The following is a 23,552-nucleotide window of genomic DNA, read 5'->3' on the forward strand; positions in this document are numbered from 1 at the left end:
TATAACACATAGCAATTGTGTCACACTTCCAAAGGACTGTTTACCTAGTTAGAGTTGGTTTTCAAATGAAGTTTTTTCCTTTCTTTGGCTAGAAGTAACTGTTACCTCTTCTCACTTGGGTGGCAACATGGTTGTAGAATCAAGGAATCCTAGTTCCTTTCCCTCCCTCTTTAATAGCTGCCCCAAAATGTTACGTTTCACCTTTAAAGGAAACATGGACAAGGCCATACTATTTGAGACTTTTATAGTGCCATCTAGTTTAAATTAGACTAGTATATGGGACATTGGCTAATAGAAAAAACACAATTATTTTGTTAAACAGTTAACTTCAAGATAATATGAACAGCTATACATGACTCTAAAATATACAAATTTACGATGCAAATGTGTTGCTATAGTATTTGGAAGATATTGGAAACACGCAGGTAAATGGGACTTGTTTTTGAAAAAAAAATCCTACTTTTTATCCCCTCATTATTATTGGCCTAGTTTCTATTTGTGAACCTGAAGATTGTTTTCACAGTGGGAATTCTTGTTACCGTCACTAAGCAGAGGCAGCAGCAGCAACCTTGACACCGTCCCGAATCTGCCTTTCTGTTTATTATCCCCAGTGTCTGCCTGGTGGCTTTTCATACATCCAGCAGGCAATGCTCTGGCCACATAAGCTAACAGCCACACTCTCTAAGAATATTAGGACTCTTTTGGCTTAAATCAACAATTTAAAAACTTTTAAATATGACCTTCTAAATATGCAGATGATCATCACAAAAGAAATGTTCTCAGGATCAATACAATTCAAATTATTTTTATTAAGTATGTAGTAGGTTTTTCTTACCTATAATTCATCAATGAAAAACACTTGTGTCTCTTTCCTCCCTTCCTTCATTCCTTCCTTCCCTCCCTCCCTCTCTCGTTTCCTTCCTTCCTTCCTTCCTTCCTTCCTTCCTTCCTTCCTTCCTTCCGTCCTTCCTTCCTTCTTCCTTCCCTCCTTCCTTCTTGTCTTTTAGGATAGACAGTCTTACAATTCTTAGATTTTCTGAAATACCCCTCTAATAATGACCCTCTGATACCTACTGGACATGGACTTTGCACCTCTCAGTCCCATCTCCCCATCTACCTAATCGGGTTTTCTTCAAAATGATCCCTAGTCCTCTTACATGGAAATCTGAAAATGTCTGGCTGGGCCCACCGCAGACCTCCTGAATCAGAACCTCCAGGGAGACGCAGGAACCTGCACTTTAAACACACCTCTAGCGATTCTGTTACTCGTTGAGGTTTGAGATACAGTCTCCATGTGACTTCTCTGTGCTGCCTGTGCCCACTATTCTCTGACAAGTTCCCCCAGACCCTCCTCACATGCTCTTTAAATTCTCTGGATTACTGTAATCCACTTTTGCCTGTTCAACTGCAGTCACAGGTTCACACAGCTCCTTGCTCACCACATCTTTTACCAACACTGGATCATGCTCCATTCGCATCCCCACAGTGGGAGTCCCTCATCTTTTCTCTTCCTGTAATTAAAGTGCAAGGAGTTTTAAAATAAAACGAACTTGACTTCTTGCCGGGGGGAGAGGGAGTGTGACTTAGTCTTAAGCTTTTTATTTCTCACCTGATTTTCACCAGCTACTTTAAAACTCACTCTATCTAGTCTTTAGACAGAATAGTATGACTTACAGAAGGAGAAGAGATACTACTCTTCAGCTTTTTAGTAAGAGAAGGACTTTTTCGTTGGGCTAATGTTTCTTTGCTGAAAATAATTTGAAAAATGAAGTGGTTACTTAACTTCTAACCCAGAGAAGTTCTTTATACAGCACTGTTGTTGTAAAGAACTCTGAAGACCTCCTGTGACATGCTAGGAATAGATTTCCTAGTAATTTAGTACTGAGAGAATAATGCAATTTGCATCTTAGATATCTTAATGGATTTCTTTTGTTTTATATATATAGACTGATCCAGTTCAAATGTATAATCTCATTCTCTCTCTCTCTCTCTCTTCCCTTCTAACTGGTAGCTATGCAATAGCCCTTATAGTGTTCTGCCCACAGAATAATTATTTTACACATATGACTATATCAGACAAACCAAGATTAAAATCTTTCTTTGCCACTTCCTTAGGAAAGTGCTGTAGCCTCTGCATTTCTCTTATAGCGTATGTGAAGTGCCTGGCAAGTTGCCTTGCGATTCCCTTGGTTGTGTATCCTTAGTCCTTGCCCTGGCCCTCGCATGTCACAGGGAGACAGTGAAAGGTCAAGGTGAGAACCCTTTTCTTAAAAAAATAAAATCAATGTATGCTTCAAATTAGTTGATTAGCAAAATCCACTCTGGTGGATTAGCAAAGATCAGTTATTTCTAAGTTAATAACACAGAAATGTTTAAAAGACCAGCCTGACCAACATGGTGAAACCCCATTTCTACTAAAAATACAAAAATTAGCCTCGTGTGGTGGCAGGCACCTGTAATCCCAGTTACTTGGGAGGCTGAGGCAGGAGAATTGCTTGAACCCAGGAGGCAGAGGTGGCAGTGAGCCGAGATCACACCACTGCACCCTTACCTGGGCAACAGAGTGAGACTCTGTTTCAAAATAAAAAATAAAAATAAAAAAAGACTTGTTTAAAAGAAACAGATGTATTATGCAGCAACTCAAATAATTAAATAAATGACAATGGGATTGATAGTCTGAGTTTTTTATTTTTAATTTAGTATTTCCAGTGTTCAATTTATTACCTTTTTGCCTGTGTTTTAAAAGAGCTTCACTAATAAAACATTTTGCATGTCCCTGTGAACTTTTATTGGGCTAGAGGTATTTTAAGAGGAGTAAGATAAGGGAGAATGGTCTCGTCTCATTTTTTTAATAGACTTGTAAAATATGAGCTTTTTAGATAGCAGCCATGTATGCAGCTACACTTGTTTCTTTAAATGTTTCCCCATTTCTTCCTTATCTATATCATTTTTTATCCTTTCAACTCTGTTTCATCTTCAAGTCCCCAGTCCTTCTCAAGGCAGCCTGTTCCCTAGGCTCATACTTTCTGAAGTTTCTGAAAGATTTTTTTTTTTTTTTTTGAGACAGGAGTCTCGCTCTGTTGCCCATGCTGGAGTGCCATGGCACTATCTCGGCTCATTGCAAGCTCCGCCTCCCAGGTTCACACCATTCTCCTGCCTCAGCCTCCCTTGTAACCAGGGATTACAGGCGCCTGCCACTACGCCTGGCTAATTTTTGTAGGGATTACAGGCGCCTGCCACTACGCCTGGCTAATTTTTGTATTTTAGTAGAGACGGAGTTTCACCTTGTTAGCCAGGATGGTCTCGATCTCCTGACCTCGTGATCCTCCCACCTCGGCCTCCCAAAGTGCTGGGATTACAGGCGTGAGCCACCGCACCTGGCCTGAAAGCTGTTTTCTTAAGAGTAGCTGTTTGTCTAAGCTCAGCATTCCCTTCTTCTGCTGTTCCATACTTACATTATGTGAGCTGGAATTAAGCCCAGCATACCAGTTCCTGTCATTGCCTCATTACCTTACAGGTGATCAAATGCTCAGCAAGGCACCGTAAACAGTCTGCCCCTAGCAGAATGAGGCTTCCATGCAGATACCTTGATGTTAGAAAAATCCCTCACTATTATTGTTACACCTTGTGCCAGTTTTGAAATGCCATAAAAAACCATTGTGAAGAGCCCACATCCGGTCAAGCAATTGTAATATGTGGTCCTGCTTTAGTTAATATCACTTCCAGTTTTCCTCCTAGTTTCTTTTCCCATTCATCTTACAGTCCATGGAGCCATATTTCTTGTTTGTAGAGAGCTACCCCCTCCCTCCCACTCTTGTGTCTCCTTTCCTATAATTCCAGTCATGGATTCCATTCTGCAAGCCTCAGTGATAACTCATGAGAATATGGCAGCTTCTGACTGCCAGAAACATAATGAGTATTAATTATTCCTGTTTGGAAATCCAGAACTCTTGAAGTCCAATATTACAACTTAGAAAAGCCAAGCACATCAGTCTTACCATTAGGGCCCCAGTGGGTGGATCTGAGTCATGCAGCACACCCCAGGGAGTCTCCTAGAGGTGAAGAGTGGGGAAAGTGTGTGTGTGGCATTGGGGTGGAGGGGGCTTATTCAGTTAACCAAGTTGGAATGTTCTCAAGTACCATCATCAGCAAAAGAGAAGTTGGAGAAAAGGGGAATGGTCCATGGGTTAGTTCCCTGGAGAGTGGAATGAATCTTACTAGTTACTGTTCTTTCCCAAAACCAGTGAGGCTACCATATCTTATTAGCATAACAGGAAGTAGGACCACAGCTCCTGGTTAGGTGAGAGAAAGAAGCACAGAAGTAAAAAGACTAAATTGGCCATTTATTGTATTTATGATATGTGTGTCAGCTTTTGCTTGATATTTAAACACACTAAGGAATAAAGTTGTCAATCACCATATGAGGAGTTGCTTTGAAATGGTGTTGCATAGAAAGGGAATTAGAAATCGGAATGCCCAACTGAAGAGTAAAAGTGCGCAAAAGAATGTACAAAAGGTCTTGTAAAATTTACAACGGTGCTAAATTATTTGTAATAGCAAAAGTTTTTAAACCATGCAACATCCTTCAGTAGGGAACTGGTTAAATAAATACTGGTTCATCTACACAATGGAGTCTGTAGCTGTTACAGAAAAGAGTGAGGAAGAGCTCTACACTGACATGGAGTGAACTCCACTATGCAATTGTGTGAGAAAAAGAAAGAAAATAACCAACATGCAGGACACTGTACATAGTATGCTACTTTCCTGTAAGAAAGGAAGATTATGAATAATATATACCCATTTGATTACATTTACAAAGAGAAACAATACAATAAAAAACTAATAAGAACATATAAAGGGAAGAAGGATCAAGGTAGAGAAGACCATAAATGAGGCAAGACTTACCTGAATTCACCTCAATATGTAGTTTAACTTTGGAATTATGTAATGTTTTGACATAATCCATAAAACAAATTACATCAAAAAAAGTACTCCCCCACCACATATATGTAAAATGAGAAAAAAGAAACACATGACCTAATTGTACATTGTCAGTAACATAACCACAGAGAGAAAAGAATTATTCCAGCTGACCCTAGAACATCATATTTTTCACTGAACATTCTCAATTACTTATACTCTAAGGACAAAAAAAATGCTAAGAATGTTTAAATTGGATTCAGTAGTCTTACTATTAGCAGTTATATTGGTGTGATTAGGAATTAAGATTTTTCCATCTAATGGAAAAAAAGCATAAAATTTTTAAATTTATGTGGAAACCCTGTAAACTAAATTTGAATTAGAGGATCTATAGATCTTGCAGAAATTATTTTGAACAGCAGTAGGGAATATTTATTTATTATATAAATTCTGGTGTAGAGTTGTAGCATAAATGCAGAGTTAGAGTTCGGGGTCTTTCTCCACTCCCCTCCTTGTACTGTGGGCTTGGTCTTTGACCTCAGATTGACCCTTTCTGTGACAGAAAATACATCACTTTGTATTCTTTCTATCCCTGGTCTCCACTGTGTTCTCAGTGGAGCTGAAATCCGCCTTCTGAGAGTCCAGATCCAGATGCTGGTCCCAGCCCTTCTTTCTGCTCCCTTGCAGTCTCCCATCTCTGAAGCTTGCTGAGCTTCCCTTCTCTAAAATAAGAATAACAGTGATCACAGGTGCCCTGTTTCCCTTCTAAACAATGAGGAACAATTGCTGACTTCGAAGATGCCTTCTGCCTTGTTGTTGCCATAATTTTTCAGTGTTTTGTCCCCATTATTACATTCTTGAATGGACACATTTATGAAATTCCACTGGAGGTTGGAATCATTTTAACTTTACCTAGAAAAAGAAATATTTCCAGTTCATTACCACAGATTGGATGGGAGGTAATATACTTTGTCTTTTTTATTTCTTTCAGCCATGGAATTCCATGAACACTTGCACAGCATAGGCACCAAGGAAGGTTTGAAGGAAAGAAAGCTACAAAAAGCAGTGGAGAGCTTTACCTGGAATATTACCATCTTAAAGGTATCTACAGAGTTGTTTCTGATGCTGGTGATTTTGCAGTCTTTTACAGCATGCTTCCCTTTCTTAGTATAACATTTCCTGCATGGTACATGGTCAGCCACTGAGATTGTAGAATGGATACAGAAATCACATGAAGAACTCTGCCCTCCTAGAGTCTGTAGGCACAGCAGTTTGGCATTGTAGATCAGATGAAGAACAGGGGAACTTCTATGATTGGCACATTGTAGGTTCTGATAGATAAAGGACTTTGTCATTTTATCCTTAAGACATTTTAAAGTTTATAAATGCCAGTTGCTATATGTAAAATAGAAAATATTGATTACAGAGGAATGATTGGGAATTTAAAGATTCTAGTTACTCAAATTTCATATAACACTTTATAATTATAGCTATAATGTTCATATAATCCCAGAAATAAATAGAAAAGAATTGTATGGAGCATAATCAAAGGAAATACATAAAAGAATTGTTATTGAAAGAAATATTTCTTGAAGGGAAATGCCATCTGTATGCATATCTATTTTGGCATAACAGTTTTTAAAAATTAACTTTTTTATTTTTATTATAAAATAATATATTTTCATTGTCAAAAATGTCAAAAGAGCAATAATCAAAGGTAAACACAATCCCATTATCCAATTACTGTTGGCCTTTTGCTGTGCATTCTCTCAGGCTGATTTTCTACTTTATATGTAATATGACATAATTTTAAAAATAATACGGTATATGTACCTCAAAACTTTTGAGTTTTACCTCAATAGTTCTTCTCAGTGTTATTCACAGAGCATAAATAATAATAACACAGAGGTTATTTCATTCCAGATCTTGGACAATTAATAAATGTAAAATTACTCTCTGGTGTTTGCCTTCCAAACTTTCTGCTTAGCTGAATTTGTAGGGAAAAAAGGAAGGCTTCCCTTTCACCCTCTGAAGCTGCCTTGAAAATGAACCGACAAGTGACAGATTAGCAGGCATGAAAAGACCTACATATTAAATTTATTTAAGGTGCAGAAGCATGGGGAATGACAGGAGGATGATTACCTAACAACCCAGTATGATCTTGATGCTTACAAACCCTTCTTCATAGTGGAGGGACATGGGGGAAATGTGGCCGTTTTTGAGGGGTAGTAAATGAGTTTTAGGGGAAATGAATGGGCCCAGTGCTCAGAAATGGGATAGTAAATGATTCTCTTTGGGAATCGAATGGTCTGAGAAAGAAAAATAGTTTGGGAGGAAGTTCTTTGTGCTGTAGTTGTGGTGTTAAATTTTCAGTCTCTTCTTCTGTAATACAAATTTTAATCTTCTCTGGTTAATGAAATTTCAGAGAGGAGATCAGAAGCATTTGTGCTCCTCCTTGGTGGGTTCAGTTTCTAGTTAGATAAGGGAATTTGAACAGCCTCATCTTTGGGGGAGAGAGGACTGAGAGATATGTGGTGGGGGTGGTCAGAGAAACCTTGAGCCTGCTTCTTTAGGTCAGCATGTCAGTGTCATCTTTTGGGGTATTGTTTTCTGAGCCCCAACAGATTCAAGACCGTAAAGACGTTATCACAGCTGCCATTTTAAATTTCCTCATTCCCCCTCAAGTTAAAAGCTCCATCCCTGGAGCTGACAATAATTTTCAGATTTGATGTAATAAAAGGTCTCTTCCAAAGCTAGTCACCATTTGCATTTTTCTCACGTTAAACTTCTACTTATTTTTATAATTAAGATCATTTTCTTGACTTCTTCAGACATTTCCCTCTTTACATATGTACTTTTCTTATATACCTATTTTGCTTAGAATGCAACCCTGATTGTTTGCAGATCAGTAAACAGCAGACATAAGAATTTACAACAAAAAAGGATTTGGCTTTACAATTTGCTGATTCACTCCTGGTCAGAGGTGGGGGGCACACTACAAATTTCCTGTAAACTCAGAAAATATAGCACAGCAGATTAAGGCCTGTGGTAGGAACAAATGCTCACTTTGTTTTAATTGTATTAGAGGCAAATAAAGACGTAGGAACCAAACTTTGGCCTGTCAAGTACCCTTGCTACTCCTGTGTGGTCTGGGAACCAGCAGCCTAGGCCTCAGGGGGGAACTTGTTAGAAATTCAGAATCTCAAGCCCCACCCTGGTCCTGCTGATTCAGAACCTGCATTTTTACAAGATCCCCAGGTGATTCTTAGGCACATTAAAGTTTGAGAAGCACTGGGCCGAGAGCCACCAAAAATGGGAGCCTGATGCACATATTAATGAAAAACAGCTGACACAAAGCAGTGTGCCATATTTTAGAAGTAATTGGACCAAATAGATACACTGAAGAAACCTACTTTCTTTTGAATTGTGTCCAGGAGAGAGAATTAACACCTCAGACTTATGTTCATATGGAAGAAAATGTATAGGATGGGGTAATAGGTCTTTTTTTAATTTCCAGGATAATATTTGCTACAGATGGTGTTTGAGGATGGTAGAACGTAAGTGAGGGATGAGGAAGAATTGGAAAGATCTGTGTGTCATTCTGTAGAATGGGGGGCTTTTTTCATTCCTGTATGTCACTGATTTAAACTTTCTTTAGAAGAATGAGTGCTGACAGGGAATCTTGAACGTGAATTTAGGTCTGAGTTGAGCTACCAGTATTTTCCTGGCAGGAGGGCATGGGATCTGTTGAGTTCCTCCCATCACTTTTTCTTTGCAGTGAACTTGGAGAGGTGGCAGTGCTCCAGGCAGATGGCCAGCAGTAAACACACAGCAGGAGGCTCCCAGTGGCACAAATGCTTAGGGAGGGTTTTAGATGACCCTGGAAATGCAGAGAAGAAGAAGTGAAGGAGGAAGCCAGGAAGACTGCTGAAGGAGCTCTGAAACAGTCCAAGGCTTGAGAATTACCTGGGATGCTTAAAAATGCTGTCCCCTAAGCCTAACCCCAGCCTTCCCAGACCAGAATCTCCAGGCTTGGAACTAAGGAATCTGCTTATTTAACAAGTTTCTTGGGGGATTCTGAGGCACACTAAAAACAAACCTTATTATTATTGTCCTAGAATCAAAAGCTTTCCTGATGCATCACCATAGTCATTTGAACCATAAGGAGGTAGGGTGACCAGCCATCCCAGGAACAAGACATTCAGTGCTAAAACCAGGACAATCTGGGCAAACTGGGACCATTGATCACCCTGAGAGGAGTTCTTGCCACTAAAAATGTCCTTTCATTAAAGGATGTCTGTCCCAGTTTTTATGAATCTTTACTTGCTTTGTTTAGTTTTTTAATTTTGAAGGTTCTTTTAAAATTCAGAAATGAACAAAGAAGAAATAAAGTCATCTATAACTGCCACGCCCAAAATTATCTACTATTAACATCTTGGCATACTTACTTCCAGTCTTTTTTTTTCTTGAAAAAAAAGCATTCATTTGTTATTGTAAATCTATCTTTTTTAAAAAAGAAAAATGTTTTTAAATGACCCAAGGTTATCCCTCTGAGAAATAACCATTATTAGATGTAGGTGACCTTATTCCAGGAACCTTTCTGTATGAATATGTCTGGATGGATCAGTACATATTTTATTGATTCTAAGTCATACTTTTTTTTCACACTTTCGGTATCTTTCAAATTAGCGTACATCTTATAGTCCATGGCATCTTTGCATTATATCCTGTTTAAATTGGCAATGATTTTTCTTTGTTAGTGCTACATAAAATACTGGCACATCTCACAAGCACTAATGTCTCAGATATTATGAAATAAGTTATGTCAGTAGATATAATTCTTTTTTTTCTTTTTCTTTTTTGAGTTGGAGTCTCACTCTGTCACCCAGGCTGGAGTGCAGTGGCACAATCTCAGCTCACTGCAACCTCTGTCTCCTGGGTTCAAGTGGTTCTCCTGCCTTAGCCTTCCAAATAGCTGGAACCATATGCATGTGCCACCATGCCCAGCTAATTTTTGTATGTTTAGTAGAGACAGGGTTTCACCATCTTGGCCAGGCTAGTTTCGAATTCCTGACCTCAAGTAATCTGCCCACTTCAGCCTCCCAAAGTGCTGGGATTACAGTCATGAACCATCGCGCCTGACCGATAGAATTCTAATATAATTGTTCTTTAATATTTTTTAAGTACTAAATTTCATTTTACTTAACCATAAAGATGCTAAATGAATTGGTGAGCAATTTCTACCATAACAAAGATTTATTTCCATTTCCCAAAAGATCCCTTTGAGGTTAAGAAAAGGGATTATGAAAAATGTTAATAGAAGTCATTTTGTCGGGTATTTTTAAAGCTACATGTTTTAGTTATAAGTATTATTGATTGACCTGCTATGAAAGATGACAATATGGGCCGGGAATGGTAGCTCATGCCTGTAATCCCAGCACTTTGGAAGGCCAAGCCGAGTGGATCATCTGAGGTCAGGAGTTCAAGACCAGCCTGGCCAACATGATGAAACCCCATCTCAACTGAAAATACAAAAATTAGTTGGGCATGGTGGCGGGTGCCTGTAATCCCAGCTACTTGGGAGGCTGAGGCAGGAGAATCACTTGAACCCAGGAGGCAGAGGTTGTAGTGAGCCAAGATCGTGCCACTGCACTCCAGCCTGGGCGACAGAGTGAGACTCTGTCTCAAAAAAAAGAAAGACGATATGTCACCATCAATCTGAGAAGGCACCCATGCTTTCCTGCAGCCTACATGAATAGCAGGGAAAAGAGAGAAAGCCAGCGGGTGTCATTGCCAGGCTTCTTATGATACTTGGACCCAGCTTTCTCTTCTCAGAGTTTGTAAAATGTCCTGTTCTAGGGTTTCTGCTGCAAACTGGGGAGAGGGTGTAATCCATTCCCAGAGGCCTCCAGTTGCTTCTTTGATTTAGAAACCAACTTTCAAACCTCCCTCCATTAGATAGTCTGCATCATTCTTTTTTGTGTGTCAATTTTGAGGCATAATGTTTGTAAAATAAAATTCACCAATTTTGAGCACAAAATCCTATGAGTTTTGACAAATGTATATAAAGGCATACCTTGGAGACTGCTTTTTCAGTTCCAGACCATGGCAATAAAGCAAACATCACAATAAAGTGAGTCACATGATTTTTTTGGTTTCCCAGTATATATAAAAGTTATATTTACACTATAATATGGTCTATTAAGTGTACAGTAGCATTTATGTCTAAAAAATGTACATAGCTTAATTTAAAAATACTTTATTGCTAAAAAATGCTAATAATCATCTAAGCCCTCAGCTAGTTGTAATCCTTTTGCTGGAGGAGGATCTTGTCTCCATGTTAATGGGTGATGACTGATGAGGGTGGTGGTTGCTGAAGGCTAGGGTGGCTCGTGGCAATTTCTTAAGACAACAATGGAGCTTGCTGCACCAATGGACTCTTTCTTTCACCACAGATTTCTCTGTAACATGCAATGCTGTTCAGTAGCATTTTACCCACAGTAGAACTTCTTTGAAAATTAGTCTTCTCCAACCCTGCCATTCCTTTATCAATTAAGTGTATGTAATATTCCAACTCCTTTGCTGTAATTACAGCAGTGTTCACAGCATCTTCACCGGAGTAGATTCCATCTCAAGAAACCACTTTCTCTTCTCATTCATAAGAAGCAACTCATCATGCATTACAGTTTTATGATGAGATTGCAGCAATTTAGTCACCTCTTCAGGCTCTATTTCTAATTCTAGTTATCTAGCTATTTTCATCCCATCTGCATGTACTTTCCCTACTGTCGTCGTGAACCCCTCCAAGTCAACCATGAGGGCTGGGATCAACTTCCTCCAAAATCAGCTTCTTCCAAACTCCTGTTAATGTTGACGTTCTGACTTCTCCCATGAATCATGAATGTTATTAATGGCATCTTAGAATGGTGAATCCTTTCCAGAAGGTCTTCAATTTACTTTACCCAGATTCATCAGGGGAATCACTATCTATGGCAGCTATAGCCTTATTAAATGTATTTCTTGAAAGTCAAAATTATTCTTTGATCCATGGGCTGCAGAATGGATATTGTATTAGCAGGCATGAAAACAATGTTAATCTCCTTGTGCATCCCTATCAGAGCACTTGTGTGACCAGGTACATTGTTGATAGGCAGTAATATTGTGAAAGGGACCTTTTTTACTGAGTCCCAACTGTGGGCTTAAAATATTCAGAAAACCATGCTGTAAACACGTATGTTGTCATCTAGGCTTTATTGATCCATTTATAGAGCACAGGCAGAGTAAATTTAGCATAATTCTTAAGGACCCTAGGATTTTCAGAATGGCCAATGAGCATCGGCTGCTACTTACAGCCACCAACTGCATTATTCCCTAACAAGTTTATCAGACTGTCCTTTGAACCCTTGAAGCCAAGCATTGACTTCTCCTTTTGAGCCATGAAAGCCCTAGATGGCATCTTCTTTCAATAGAAGGCTGTTTCATCTATACTGAAAATCTGTTGTTTAGTATAGCCACCTTCATCAGTGATCTTGGCTAAATCTTCTGGGTAACTCACTGCACCTTCTACATAAGCACTTGCTGCTTTGCATTGCACTTTGATGTGATGGAGATGGCTTATTTCCTTAAACCTATGACCCAACCACTGCTAGCCTCTAGCTTTTCTTCTGCAACTTTCTTACCTCTCTTAGCCTTCATAGAATTGAAGAGAGTTAGGGCCTTGCTCTGGAATAGGCTTTGGCTTAAGAGAACGTTTGTGGCTGGTTTGATCTCCTATTGAGACCACTCAGACTTTCTGCATATCAGCAATAAGGCAGCTTTGCTTTCTCATCATTCGTGAGTTCAGTAGAACAGCACTTTAACTTTCCTTCACAAGCTTTTCCTTTGCATTAACAACTTGGATAAATGTTTGGTGCAAGAGGCCTAGCTTTTTGCTCATCTTGGCTTTTGACTTGAACTTGGCCTTCCTCAGTAAGCTTCATTATTTCTAGTTTTTTATTTCAAGTACAACTCTTCTTTTCACTTGAACACTTGGAGGCCTTTGTAGGGTTATTTTTTGGCCTAATTTTAATATCGTTATGTCTCAGGGACTTTTCATGTCGTTAGGGAGGCCTAAAGAGACAGAGAGAGATGGAGAGTGGCCAGTGGAACAGTCAGAACACACACAACATTTACCAATTAAGTTTGCTGTCTTATAAGGAAGGGCACACCTTATAGTGCCCCAAAACAATTACAATAGTAGCATCAAAGACCACCAATCACAAATCACCATGACTGATATAATAATAATGAAAAAGTTTGAAATATTGCAAGAATTACCAAAATGTGACACAGAGACATAAAGTGAACACATGCTGTTGGAAAAATGACACTGTAAACTTGCTTGACGCAAGGTTGCCACAAACCTTCAGTTTGTTAAAAAAAAAAAAAATGCAGTATTTGTGAAGTGTGATAAAATAAACTATATCTGGAGTCATGCAACCCCCAGCACAATGATGATAGGTGTCACCCTGCTCCCCCAAATTGCATTGTGCCCCTTTGTAGTAAAATCCTTTACGTTGGCAACCACTTAATCTTATTTCTGTCTCTATAGTTTCACCTGTTCCAGAATGTCATATAAATGGAATTCCATGGCATCCAGTCTTTTCTGCCTGGCTTCTTTCATGTAGCATAGTGCTTTGAGTCATACAAGTTAATGCAGGTTTCGGTACTCCAGTCCTTTTTATTGCTAAATATTATTCTGTTTTATGGATATAACACATTTTGTTTATACATGCACCGATTTATGGACATTTGTGTTGTTTCCAATTTTTAGCTATTATAAATAAACCTTCAATGAACATTGACATATCAGTCTTTGTATGGACACGTTTTTATTCTTCTTGGGTAAATGTGAGGGCGATTGCTGGGTCACATGGTAAATGTATGTGAAACTTGATAAGAAACTGCCACAGTGCTTTAAAATAAAACTGATGTTCCATTTTGCATTTCCTCAGCAGTGTTACAAGGGTTTCAGTTGCACCACATCCTTGTCAACACTTGGAATTGTCAGTTTTGTCATTCTAGTAAGTGGATGGGGGTTGAGCATCTTTGTGTGTATATGAGTTTTAAAAAATATATGACAGGCTCTGATGTGGTTTTCTTTATGTTCTGCTTGGGGTTTGTTGAGATTTTTAGATATGTGAATTTATAGTTTTTAACAAATTTGGAAACTTTTTGGTGATTCTTTCCTGAAATGTTTTTCTCTCTTACCCTTTCTACCATCTTTCTGTAACTCCAATTATATGTATAAATATACTGCTTGATATTATTATCCCACAATCACAGATGCTTATTCATTAGTTTTTAAATATTTTCTGTGGTTTAAAAAAAATTTTTTTTTTGAGACAGGATCTCACTCTTGCCCAGGCTGGAGTGCAGTAGCACGAACAGTACTCATTGCAGCCTCAACCTTCTGAGCTGAAATGATCCTCTCATCTCAGCCTCCTGAGTAGCTGGGACCACAGGCACATGCTACCATGCCTGGATAACTTGTACATTTTTTGTTGAGACTAGTTTTGCCATGTTCCCCAGGTTGGTTTCAAACTCCTGGCCTCAAACAATCCTCCCACCTCAGCCTCCCAACGTGTTGGAATTAACTTACTCAGCCGTTTCCTTTTTGTTTTCCTTTTTAATTCTTGATATTTTTATTTCTATGTCTTCAAGCAATATTGCTATATTTTCAAGCAATACTTCTGTCTTCCATAATATCTAATCTGCCATTAATCCTATTCAGTTTTATTTTTAATTTCAAATTTCTCATGTTTCTGTTCATGCTAGTCATATCCTCTACCTTCTTGAAGACATGTCATATATTCACAATAGCTGTTTTCCAACTCCTTCCTCTCTGCTTCTCGGCCCCTCGTATTCTAGCCACTGTCGGCTCCCTGAACTCTACGCTCTGTCTTCTCACCCCAGTGGGACTGCTGGGCTCTGTTTGAGTTCCCCTTTCCTGCACTGCACCTGGAAACTGCAAGCAGTAAGCTGGACACGATTATTTGTATTTCTTCTCTCAGGATCACTGTGTTGTACTATCTGAAAGTCATTGTTTTCTGCATTCTATCTGGTTTTCTAATTGTATGCCAGCCACATTTCCAACTTTTCCTGGGTCATTTCTTTCTTCCCACCCTCTGCCCCATCTGTTACTCCATGAAACAGAGAGGATGTTCGCTCAGTTTTCATCTCTCTGGTTTGGTTGTGTTTGAGATAGAACTTTCAGAACTTTTATGACTTGCCAACATGACTTCTATGAGTTTTAGTTTATAGAATGATGTTATACCCTTTTTTAGTTTGGTTGTGGTTTGTGGCTTTTTGCTTGGCTTTATTTTTGCTCATTTCATCAGGAATGTGGAATGGAAATTCTGTAATGCATTTTCAATCCACCAGCTTAATCAAGACTTCCTCTACCTTTATTTTCCAGTTGCCAAAATATTCACTGTACTGGTGGTAATTTTCACTGTGTCGATTGATTGCCACTCCTAAAATGGTAGAATCTCATACTAGAAGAATCCTGTTTTCATTGGTCTGTTTTGGTTACCAAGAGTAGAAACTCTCTCTGGCCAGCTCACAGAGGAGTGGCCACAGATGCTGGCTCACACAAGGGATCATGAGAGGGACAGGGACCTCAGGGAACTTGGAGACCGGAAACTGCAGTCCAGCCTCATGACAAGAGCAAGCTGTCCAAAAACCTGGCGGCCCCCGAGGTAGCTGACCCTCTCTGTGGAACAGGGGTCTTTCTGCTTATCTTTCCGCCTCTTCTCCATTCTGCTGCTTCTGCTGGCTGGCTCATTCTGTTCACTCAGAGTTTCTACTGCTTTATAACTTTTTCTGGCCTTGGTCTGTTCTTTACCATACCTTCTCAGCATTTATTTCAAGTACTCAATCTATTTGTATTTGCTACCTCAGCCTAGGCTTTTAGCTCCAGACCAGTGGTCCTGATAAACCTCCTCTTGAATTAAGTGTCCTTTGATCAGGTTCTCTCTCTGCTTTAATCCACTTTGTCCAGGAAGGTATTGTCAGATAGCACAACATATGGCTCCCTTTGGTGACTGTTGCAGTTGTCTATTGCTGTATAACAAACCACTACAAAACTAGTGGCTTAAAACAACGACTTCTTATTTCTTGTGATTCTCTGGGTTAGCTGGGCTCAGCCAGATGGTTTTCCTGCTCCATACAGTGTTAGCTGGGATCACTTAAGAGATTTTCTTCTGCTGGGAACTCAGCTTGGCCTGGAACATCCAAGAAGGCACTCACATGGCTGGATCTCATCTGGGGTGGCTGGGATGGCTGGACTTTTTTTTATAGCATCTATATCATATCTTGGACTTAAATTAAGCTTGTTACAGCCCAAGATGTTTTCCAGATGAATGGCTGCCAGGCTAGCTCTCCTGACCTGTGTCCCTCTACCATCAGAAACAAGACTATCAATAAACCCTGAAAGTAATTCGAGATTCATTCTCTTTAGGAACCTAAGACTTCTGCCAAAAAATAAATCAATGAAACAGATGGTTTTTGCACCTGGTAAGACGTTTGTCTTGATTTTCTTCATTTTCACCTGAGGTACAGTGCTTATCTTGAAGACTTAAAAGACTGGCATTTGTTTCCTTTTTGAAGTTACCATGATAGTTGATGTGTGACTCCTTTTATTGAGGCTCATATCTTTTAGTTGTTTTTATTTATTATAGGTAGAATATTATGTTGTCTCTTTTCCTGAAAAGCTATAATTGACTGAAAGCCATTTCTCTATTTAGTGTGTGAAAATGCCTCAGAATGGCTCAGAAAATCAAACTACAGTAGCATTTGTCATTAGGCAGGCTGTTCTTTCTGGTCCATTTGAAACACAGTAAAACCTCCAATATTGGGACCCCACTCATGTGGAGTTTGTGATTACTCAGCTAATGTTTGACTGTGTAAATGGTGTACTTGGAAGATTAATAGTGCGAAGGAGGTGCTTACGTGCGCGCTATTTTCCCTGGTGTTTCCAAGGGCTCTTACGCCCATGGGCCAGCCCCACTTGCCTCTCAGTGTCCCCTTGCTCTCTGCATCCTCTCTCTACACAGCTGGGCCACCCTCCCCTGCCCTCTGGCCCTGGTCCCTGCCTGGAACCCTCTGCCTGCACCCAACCTTCTGTGCTTAGGTCATGGCTCACCTCCACTGTCTGGAGACTCCAAAGGCTGCTCCTGAACGCTCACCCTGCCTCTGCCACCAGAGTTGCCAGCTCTGTGCCAGATGAGGCCACTGTCGTACTGCATGGTGGACTTTAGCCCTTCCCATGGCCAGGTCTGTAGCAGAGGGACATGCAGTCAAAGTCAGAACCTAGAACGCTTTGTAGCATAGAAATCATTCTGCTAAATGGTTGGGCTCCAGAGGTGCCATGTGTTGGAGTCATGGTCACTCCTCTGTGGCAGGCAGCATCAGCCCCTGGGCCTGCCACCATCCTTTCCTGCCCTGAGTTTCCCCATCTCAGACACTGTCTCCTCCATGGTGCTGCTGAGGAGCCCCCAACCCTCTGTCTTTGGTGAAGGAAATGTAAAATTGTTTATAAGGAGGAAGGCATTCATTCTGAATTTAATAAATTGAATATTATATGTAAAATTATTAACTTTTGTACAAACCTCTGAGCACAACCTTGGGAAAATTGGAGACTAACTGTAAATGTGATGACAGCCCAAATATAGGCAAAAGATGTGGCAGGCAAAGGAAGCCGCACGGATAGTCAGATCTGTGCAGCCCACTGTCCTTGCATCATCAAGACACTGCCTCGAACCACAGAAACATCTCTTTGGATCCAGGAAAAACCAAGGGCAGGAGCTGTGCTTAGAGGGCTCTCCTTTCTGCTCCTGCACAGAACCCCTCATCCCCCTCTGGCAGCTTCTTTGCACCCTTTGGGGTGGAAGTCAGGGTGGAGGGAAAGCGGTCTTCCTGCTGTGGGGAGACAAACTGATTTGCAGTTCATGTTCCATGCCCATCAAACATGTGAGTGCACATACAGGAAGCCAAAAGGACAAAAAACATCACTCACTCTTGGAATGAGCCTAACATCCTGTACAACAGCCTGTGTCCTGTTGCTCTAGGTTTAGGTGACTCTGATGATCAGGGAGTCTTTTTTCAACCATAAGGTTTATTGAGACTTCAGTGGGAAGTGGGCCTGACCAAGCTAGGAGGCCTTCCTTAATTCTAATGAATGTGCCACAATCTCAGCCAGCCTCAAAAGAGCTCTTGAAAGGAGAACTGTCAACGTATAATCATGAAAGGCGATTTAGAATCCATAGCCAAGACTCCTACAATCCATTCATTCTTTTTTTCTGCCCGCCCCCCACCCCAGACAGAGTTTTGCTCTGTCCCCCAGGCTGGAGTGCAGTGTGTGATCTTGGCTCACTGCAACCTTCACCTCCCGGGTTCAAGTGATTCTCCTACCTCAGCCGCCCGAGTAGGTGGGATTACAGTTGCCCACCACCGTGCCCGGCTAATTTTTGTATTTTTAGTAGAGACGGGTTTCGTCATGTTGGCCAGGCTGGTCTCGAACTCCTGACTTCAGGTGATCTACCCACTTCAGCCTCCGAAAGTGCTGGCATTACAGGTGTGAGCCACCACACCTGTTTCATTCTTTTGTTCACTCATTCCTCATTCAACAAACACACATTGGAAATCCATATTTCTGTTTCTGCTTTTAATTACAGGAAGAGGGAATTGTCTACACAGTTTTTGACGTGCTGGGTACATGAAAAATGTAGTGGACATTTCAACTTGCTTGCTTTAAAATATTGTATGCGGTCTGTGGGGTTCAACTCTCTACAGTTTTGGCCTCACAGTTTAGTTTATCCAACAGGAAAATAAAACAAACACACCAGAGAGAAAGGTGTGTGTGTTTCAGTGTGATTTGCTGTTCAGACTCCACCTGTAATCTCTCTAAACTCAGTGTCCTTTTTATGAAAGAGGAATGGTAATAGCTCTTCCCCTGCATCCTGTCTTTGTGGAGCAGGTGGTATCAGTGAAGGTACCTAAATTCTGCTGGGTTCCTGTCTGTGTTCCCAAATAGGTAAGAAAGCCAGGAAGGAGGAGTATTCTCGTGCCTCAGACTCCCATAAAGGTATGAGTACCCTCCTTCTTCTCCTCCCTCACACTGCATGTGATTTGGAAGAAAAGTGCCTGCTGGCCCCCAGGAAATGGCAAGTGCTAATCTTTGCTCTCTTCAACACCCAAGCATGTGGCCATTACACAGGTGGCAGAGGGCAGGGGAAGTCTCAGCTGCCACACTGGATCCCTCACCTCAGAAGTTAGACAACTGTTTTTCTCTAATAGATAGTTGGACAAAAGGACTTTGAAAACATTAGCCAGTTGTAGAATCCCTGTTGTTTTGTCCCTACGACTAAATAAAAGCAATGACTTGTACTTGTTAATTTTGGCTCCTAAAATGTAGCACTAACAGATGTGTCTTGAAATATTTTTAATATATTAAAAACTAGAACATCTTTTGTGCTCATACGGAAAGTATGGTGATTAGCCCAAGGGTTGAGCACAGCTGGGGTGTGGTTCTGGCATTTGGAGCTGCCATCATTCTTTTCCTGGCTGCTGCGGCCTCTGATCCAATCCCAGGTAAGCCACAGGCTCAGCCAGAAAAAGCACGGTCATGCCAGACTCGCAGCAAGAGCTGCTGGGATCCAGCCACTGCCCTCAGTTACATCTTTTAAAGATTACTAAGTAAGAACCTTAAATATTTTGACCTAAGGTTGTTAAAAACTCTTTCAAGATGAAAACCAAATAGAATAAGTTAAAAAAAATTCAAACCAGAATGTGTGAAATCAAATGACATTTGAGTTGTTCAGCTGGAAACACTGCAAAGCCAGCTTTGTGGAAGGAGTCTTCAAAACCAGACACCCTGTGTCAGTGGGTGGCAGTGTTTTAAGTAACCTTTGCTCTTTTCAAGTCTTTTGAATCTATGAAATATGAACACTGCTACAACAAACACTCCCACCTCTTTCAGATTTTTTTTTTTTTTTTTGAGACAGTTTTGTTCTTGTTGCCTAGGCTGCAGTGTAATGCCACAGTCTTGGCCCACTGCAACTTCCGCCTCCTGGGTTCAAGCAATTCTTATGCCTCAGCCTCCCAAGTAGCTGGGTTTACAGGTACCCACCACCATGCCCAGCCAATTTTTTGTATTTGTAGTAGAGACGAGGTTTCACCATGTACTCCTGACCTGAGGTGATCTGCCTGCCTTGGCCTTCCAAAGTGCTGGGATTACAGACATGAGCCACCATGCCTGGCCAGAATTGTTCTTCACTCACGCTGCATGCCTTACCTCCAAGATGTCTTAAACATGTATTTTTAGACACATAGAACAAACTAAAAGTGATGTGGACAAAGTTCAGCAGCTTCTGAAGCCCAGATTTATTGCCTTTGGGAGTCCTTTGTGTCTTGCCTTGGTAACGTCCAAAGGCCTATTCTGTTCAAGATACCATGATGACTTCTCTGAAGTTGAGAAATGTAAGATTCAACGAGATGAAGGATTCTGCTATTACCACATTAATTACTGTATGCCATCTGGGGATTTTTGTTTTTAAATACCCTATCATCATGTAGATCTATATATGCTGACATGGAAAGATCACTAAGACATAACTTTTCTTAAAGAAAAAGGGAAACCAAAGAACAATGTAGATTGCTTGATTGTATTTACATTAAAAGTAAAATAAGATAACTGTTTGTAATATACATATAATGCCGAGAAAAAGACAAAACTCATTGTTTAGGGGGCAGCTGTGAGATTAAAGGGGAGACTTTCACATTTTACTTTAATTACGTTACTTTAAATGCATTCAACAGATGGTTATGGAGCCCTGACTCTGTACCTGGCACTGTTCTAGGCTCTGAGGATTCAGCATTGATCAGAAGACAAAAATTCCTGCCCTCGTGAAGTTTACATTTAGTGGAAGAGACAGACAGTAAACCAAGCAGTAGAGTAAGGTAATAAGTATTATGGAAAAAGCAAGGCCGGGAAGCAGTAAGGAGAATTATGGACAGGAAGTGAGGGTTCTAATTAGACAAGATGGGGCTGTCAGAGAGGGCGCTGCTGTGAAGAGGGCATCAGAGTCAAGATGGCATCAAGGGGAGGGGAGGGAGCTAGCCACGTGCATTTCTGTGGCAAGGGCATTCCCTGTAGAGGGAACAATGAGTGCATAGACATTGAAGCTGGACTAAAGAGGACCTGATGGGTTTGAGGAACATTTAGGAGCATACCATATCAGAGGCTGGGTGAACACTACAGGGTGGGTGGGTGGGTGAAAGAAGTCAGATGAGGCTGTGGGCAAGGACTTTGACTCTCACTCTGAGTTATTTGGGGAGCTGCTGAAGAGTTTTAAACAGAGAGGACGGGATGTCCTGTGTTTTAATTTGAGCTCTCTGGCTGTCATGTTGAAAATGGAGAGGGAAGACCAGTCAGAATAAACTCCAAGAAAGATTATGGTGGCTTAAACCACAATGGTGGCAGTGAAGATGGTAAGAAATGGTGAGAAACTTTATATATATGTTTTGAAGATTGTGACAATAAGACCTACTGACAGGTGGGATGATAGATGGAAGAAAAAGGGAAGAGTAAATAATGACACCAGGGTCCTTGGTCCAGGTCAAGAATGGGGTTGCTTTGACTGAAGAGTAGCTGGTAGTAGGAGTAGTAGCAGGATATCAGAAACTCAACTGGACGTGTGATGTCCAAAGAATGATGCCTAGATAGGCATTTTGGTAGGTACTAATTTTTATTAATAAAAATAATAAGAGCATACATCAATGAAATTAAAAACAGAAAGTGCATAGAGAAAAATCAATAAAACCAAAAGCCACTCCTTTGAAAACCTTATTAAAATCAATTAAGTCTTTAGTCAAGCTAAGAAAAAAGATGATACAAATTACTAATGTCAGAAATGAAATAAAGGACATCACCACAGATTTTATGGACACTAAAAGGATAATGAAGGAATATGATGAACAATTCTGTACCCACAAACTTGAAAACCTAGATGACATAAGCCAATTCCTTGAAAGGTAAAATCTGCCAAAACTCACATAAGAAGAAATAGGCAATCTGAATAATTCTATATCTATTAAAGAAATCAAATCAATAATTAATAAGCCTCCAAAACAGAAAGCACCAACCCAGATAAGTTTACTGGTTTCTACTAAACATTTAAAGAAGAAATGATACCAATACTCTACAGTCTCTTCCAGAAAATAGAAGCAGAGTGAATACTTCCTAACTCATTCTACCAGGCCAGTTTTATCCTAATACCAAACCAAAGACATTACAAGAAAAGAAAACAATAGACCAGTATCTCTCATCAACACAGATGCAAAAATCCTTAACACACTATTAACAATTAAAATCCAAAAATGAATAAAAAGAATTATTCACCATGATCAAAAGGGATTTATACTGGGTATATAAGGCTGATTTAACTTTTGAAAAATCAACTAATGTCATTCATCATATCAACAGGCTAAAGAAGAAAAAGTTCACGGTTATATCAGTAGATGCAGAAAAAACATTTAACAAAATTCAACACCCATTCATGATAAAAATTCTCAGTGAACTAGGAATAGAGAGGACCTTACTCAACTTGATAAGGAACATCTACAAAAGTCATACTGCTTATATCATTTTTAAAGGTAAGAAACTCAAAGCAATCCTGATAAGATTAGGGACAAAGCAAGGATGTTCTCTGACACCAGTGCTTTCAACATTGACCTGGAAGTCCAGTCCTAACTAATGCAGTAAGACAAGAAAATAAAATAAAAGGTATATATCTTGAGAAGGAAGAAATAAAACTGTCTTTGTTCACAGATGATATAATCATCTATGTAGAAAATCCAAAAGAATTGACAAAAAAATGTCCTGGAACAATATAATAAGCAATTATGGCAGGGTTGCAGGATACAAGGTTAATATACAAAAATCAATTGAATTATTTTTTTAAGAAAAAAAATTTTGAGACAGGGTCTCACTCTGTCACACCCAGGCTGGAGTGTACTGGCATGATCATGGCTCACTGCAGCTTTGACCTCCCTGGGCTCAAGTGATCCTCACACCTCAGCCTCTCAAGTAGCTGATACTTCAGGTGCACACTAACATACCCAGCTAATTTTTGTATTTTTATATAGAGATGGGGTTTTGCCATGTCGCCCAGGCTAGTCTTGAACTCCTGAGGCTCAAGTCTTAGCCTTCCAAAGTGCTGGGATTACAGGCATGAGCCACCACACCCAGCCAATTGATTTCTTATATACCAGCAAAGAACAGGTGGAATTCGAAATTTAAAACACATGACCATTTACATTAGAACCCCAGAAATAAAATACTTAGGTATTAATCTAACAACGTATATATGACTTATATGAGGAAAACTATAAAACTCTTGTGAAAGATATCAAAGAATTAAGTTAATGGAGAGATATTCCATATTCATGGATAGGAAGACTTAATATTGTCAAGGTATCAGTTCTTCCCAACTTGATATATAGATTCAACTTAATCTCAATCAAAATTCCAGCAAGCATAAAATTAAATAAATCCACCAAGTTATTTTGTGGATATTGACAAACGGATTCTA

The 23,552-nt window shown here is 39.9% G+C and overlaps 1 protein-coding gene across 5 annotated transcripts in view; it reads left to right on the forward strand.

The window, feature by feature from the left end:
• Positions 1-23,552, forward strand: part of PLCL2 (phospholipase C like 2) — a 94,911-nt gene that overhangs the window by 66,494 nt on the left and 4,865 nt on the right. Inside the window, exons 4-5 of one of the 5 annotated variants that reach the window (XR_004437353.1) lie at positions 5,912-6,021; positions 7,825-7,896. Coding sequence is in view for 4 of the 5 variants with exons in the window: in XM_033212750.1 (XP_033068641.1) it covers positions 5,912-6,021; positions 17,093-17,188 (206 nt within the window). In the remaining variant the exon portion in view is untranslated. The other 4 variants (XM_033212750.1, XM_033212751.1, XM_033212752.1 and 1 more) reach the window with 4 other exon arrangements.

The sequence above is a fragment of the Trachypithecus francoisi genome, unplaced genomic scaffold (genome assembly GCF_009764315.1).
Source record: "Trachypithecus francoisi isolate TF-2019V2 unplaced genomic scaffold, Tfra_2.0 Lachesis_group0, whole genome shotgun sequence".
NCBI classification, from domain to species: Eukaryota; Metazoa; Chordata; class Mammalia; order Primates; family Cercopithecidae; genus Trachypithecus; species Trachypithecus francoisi.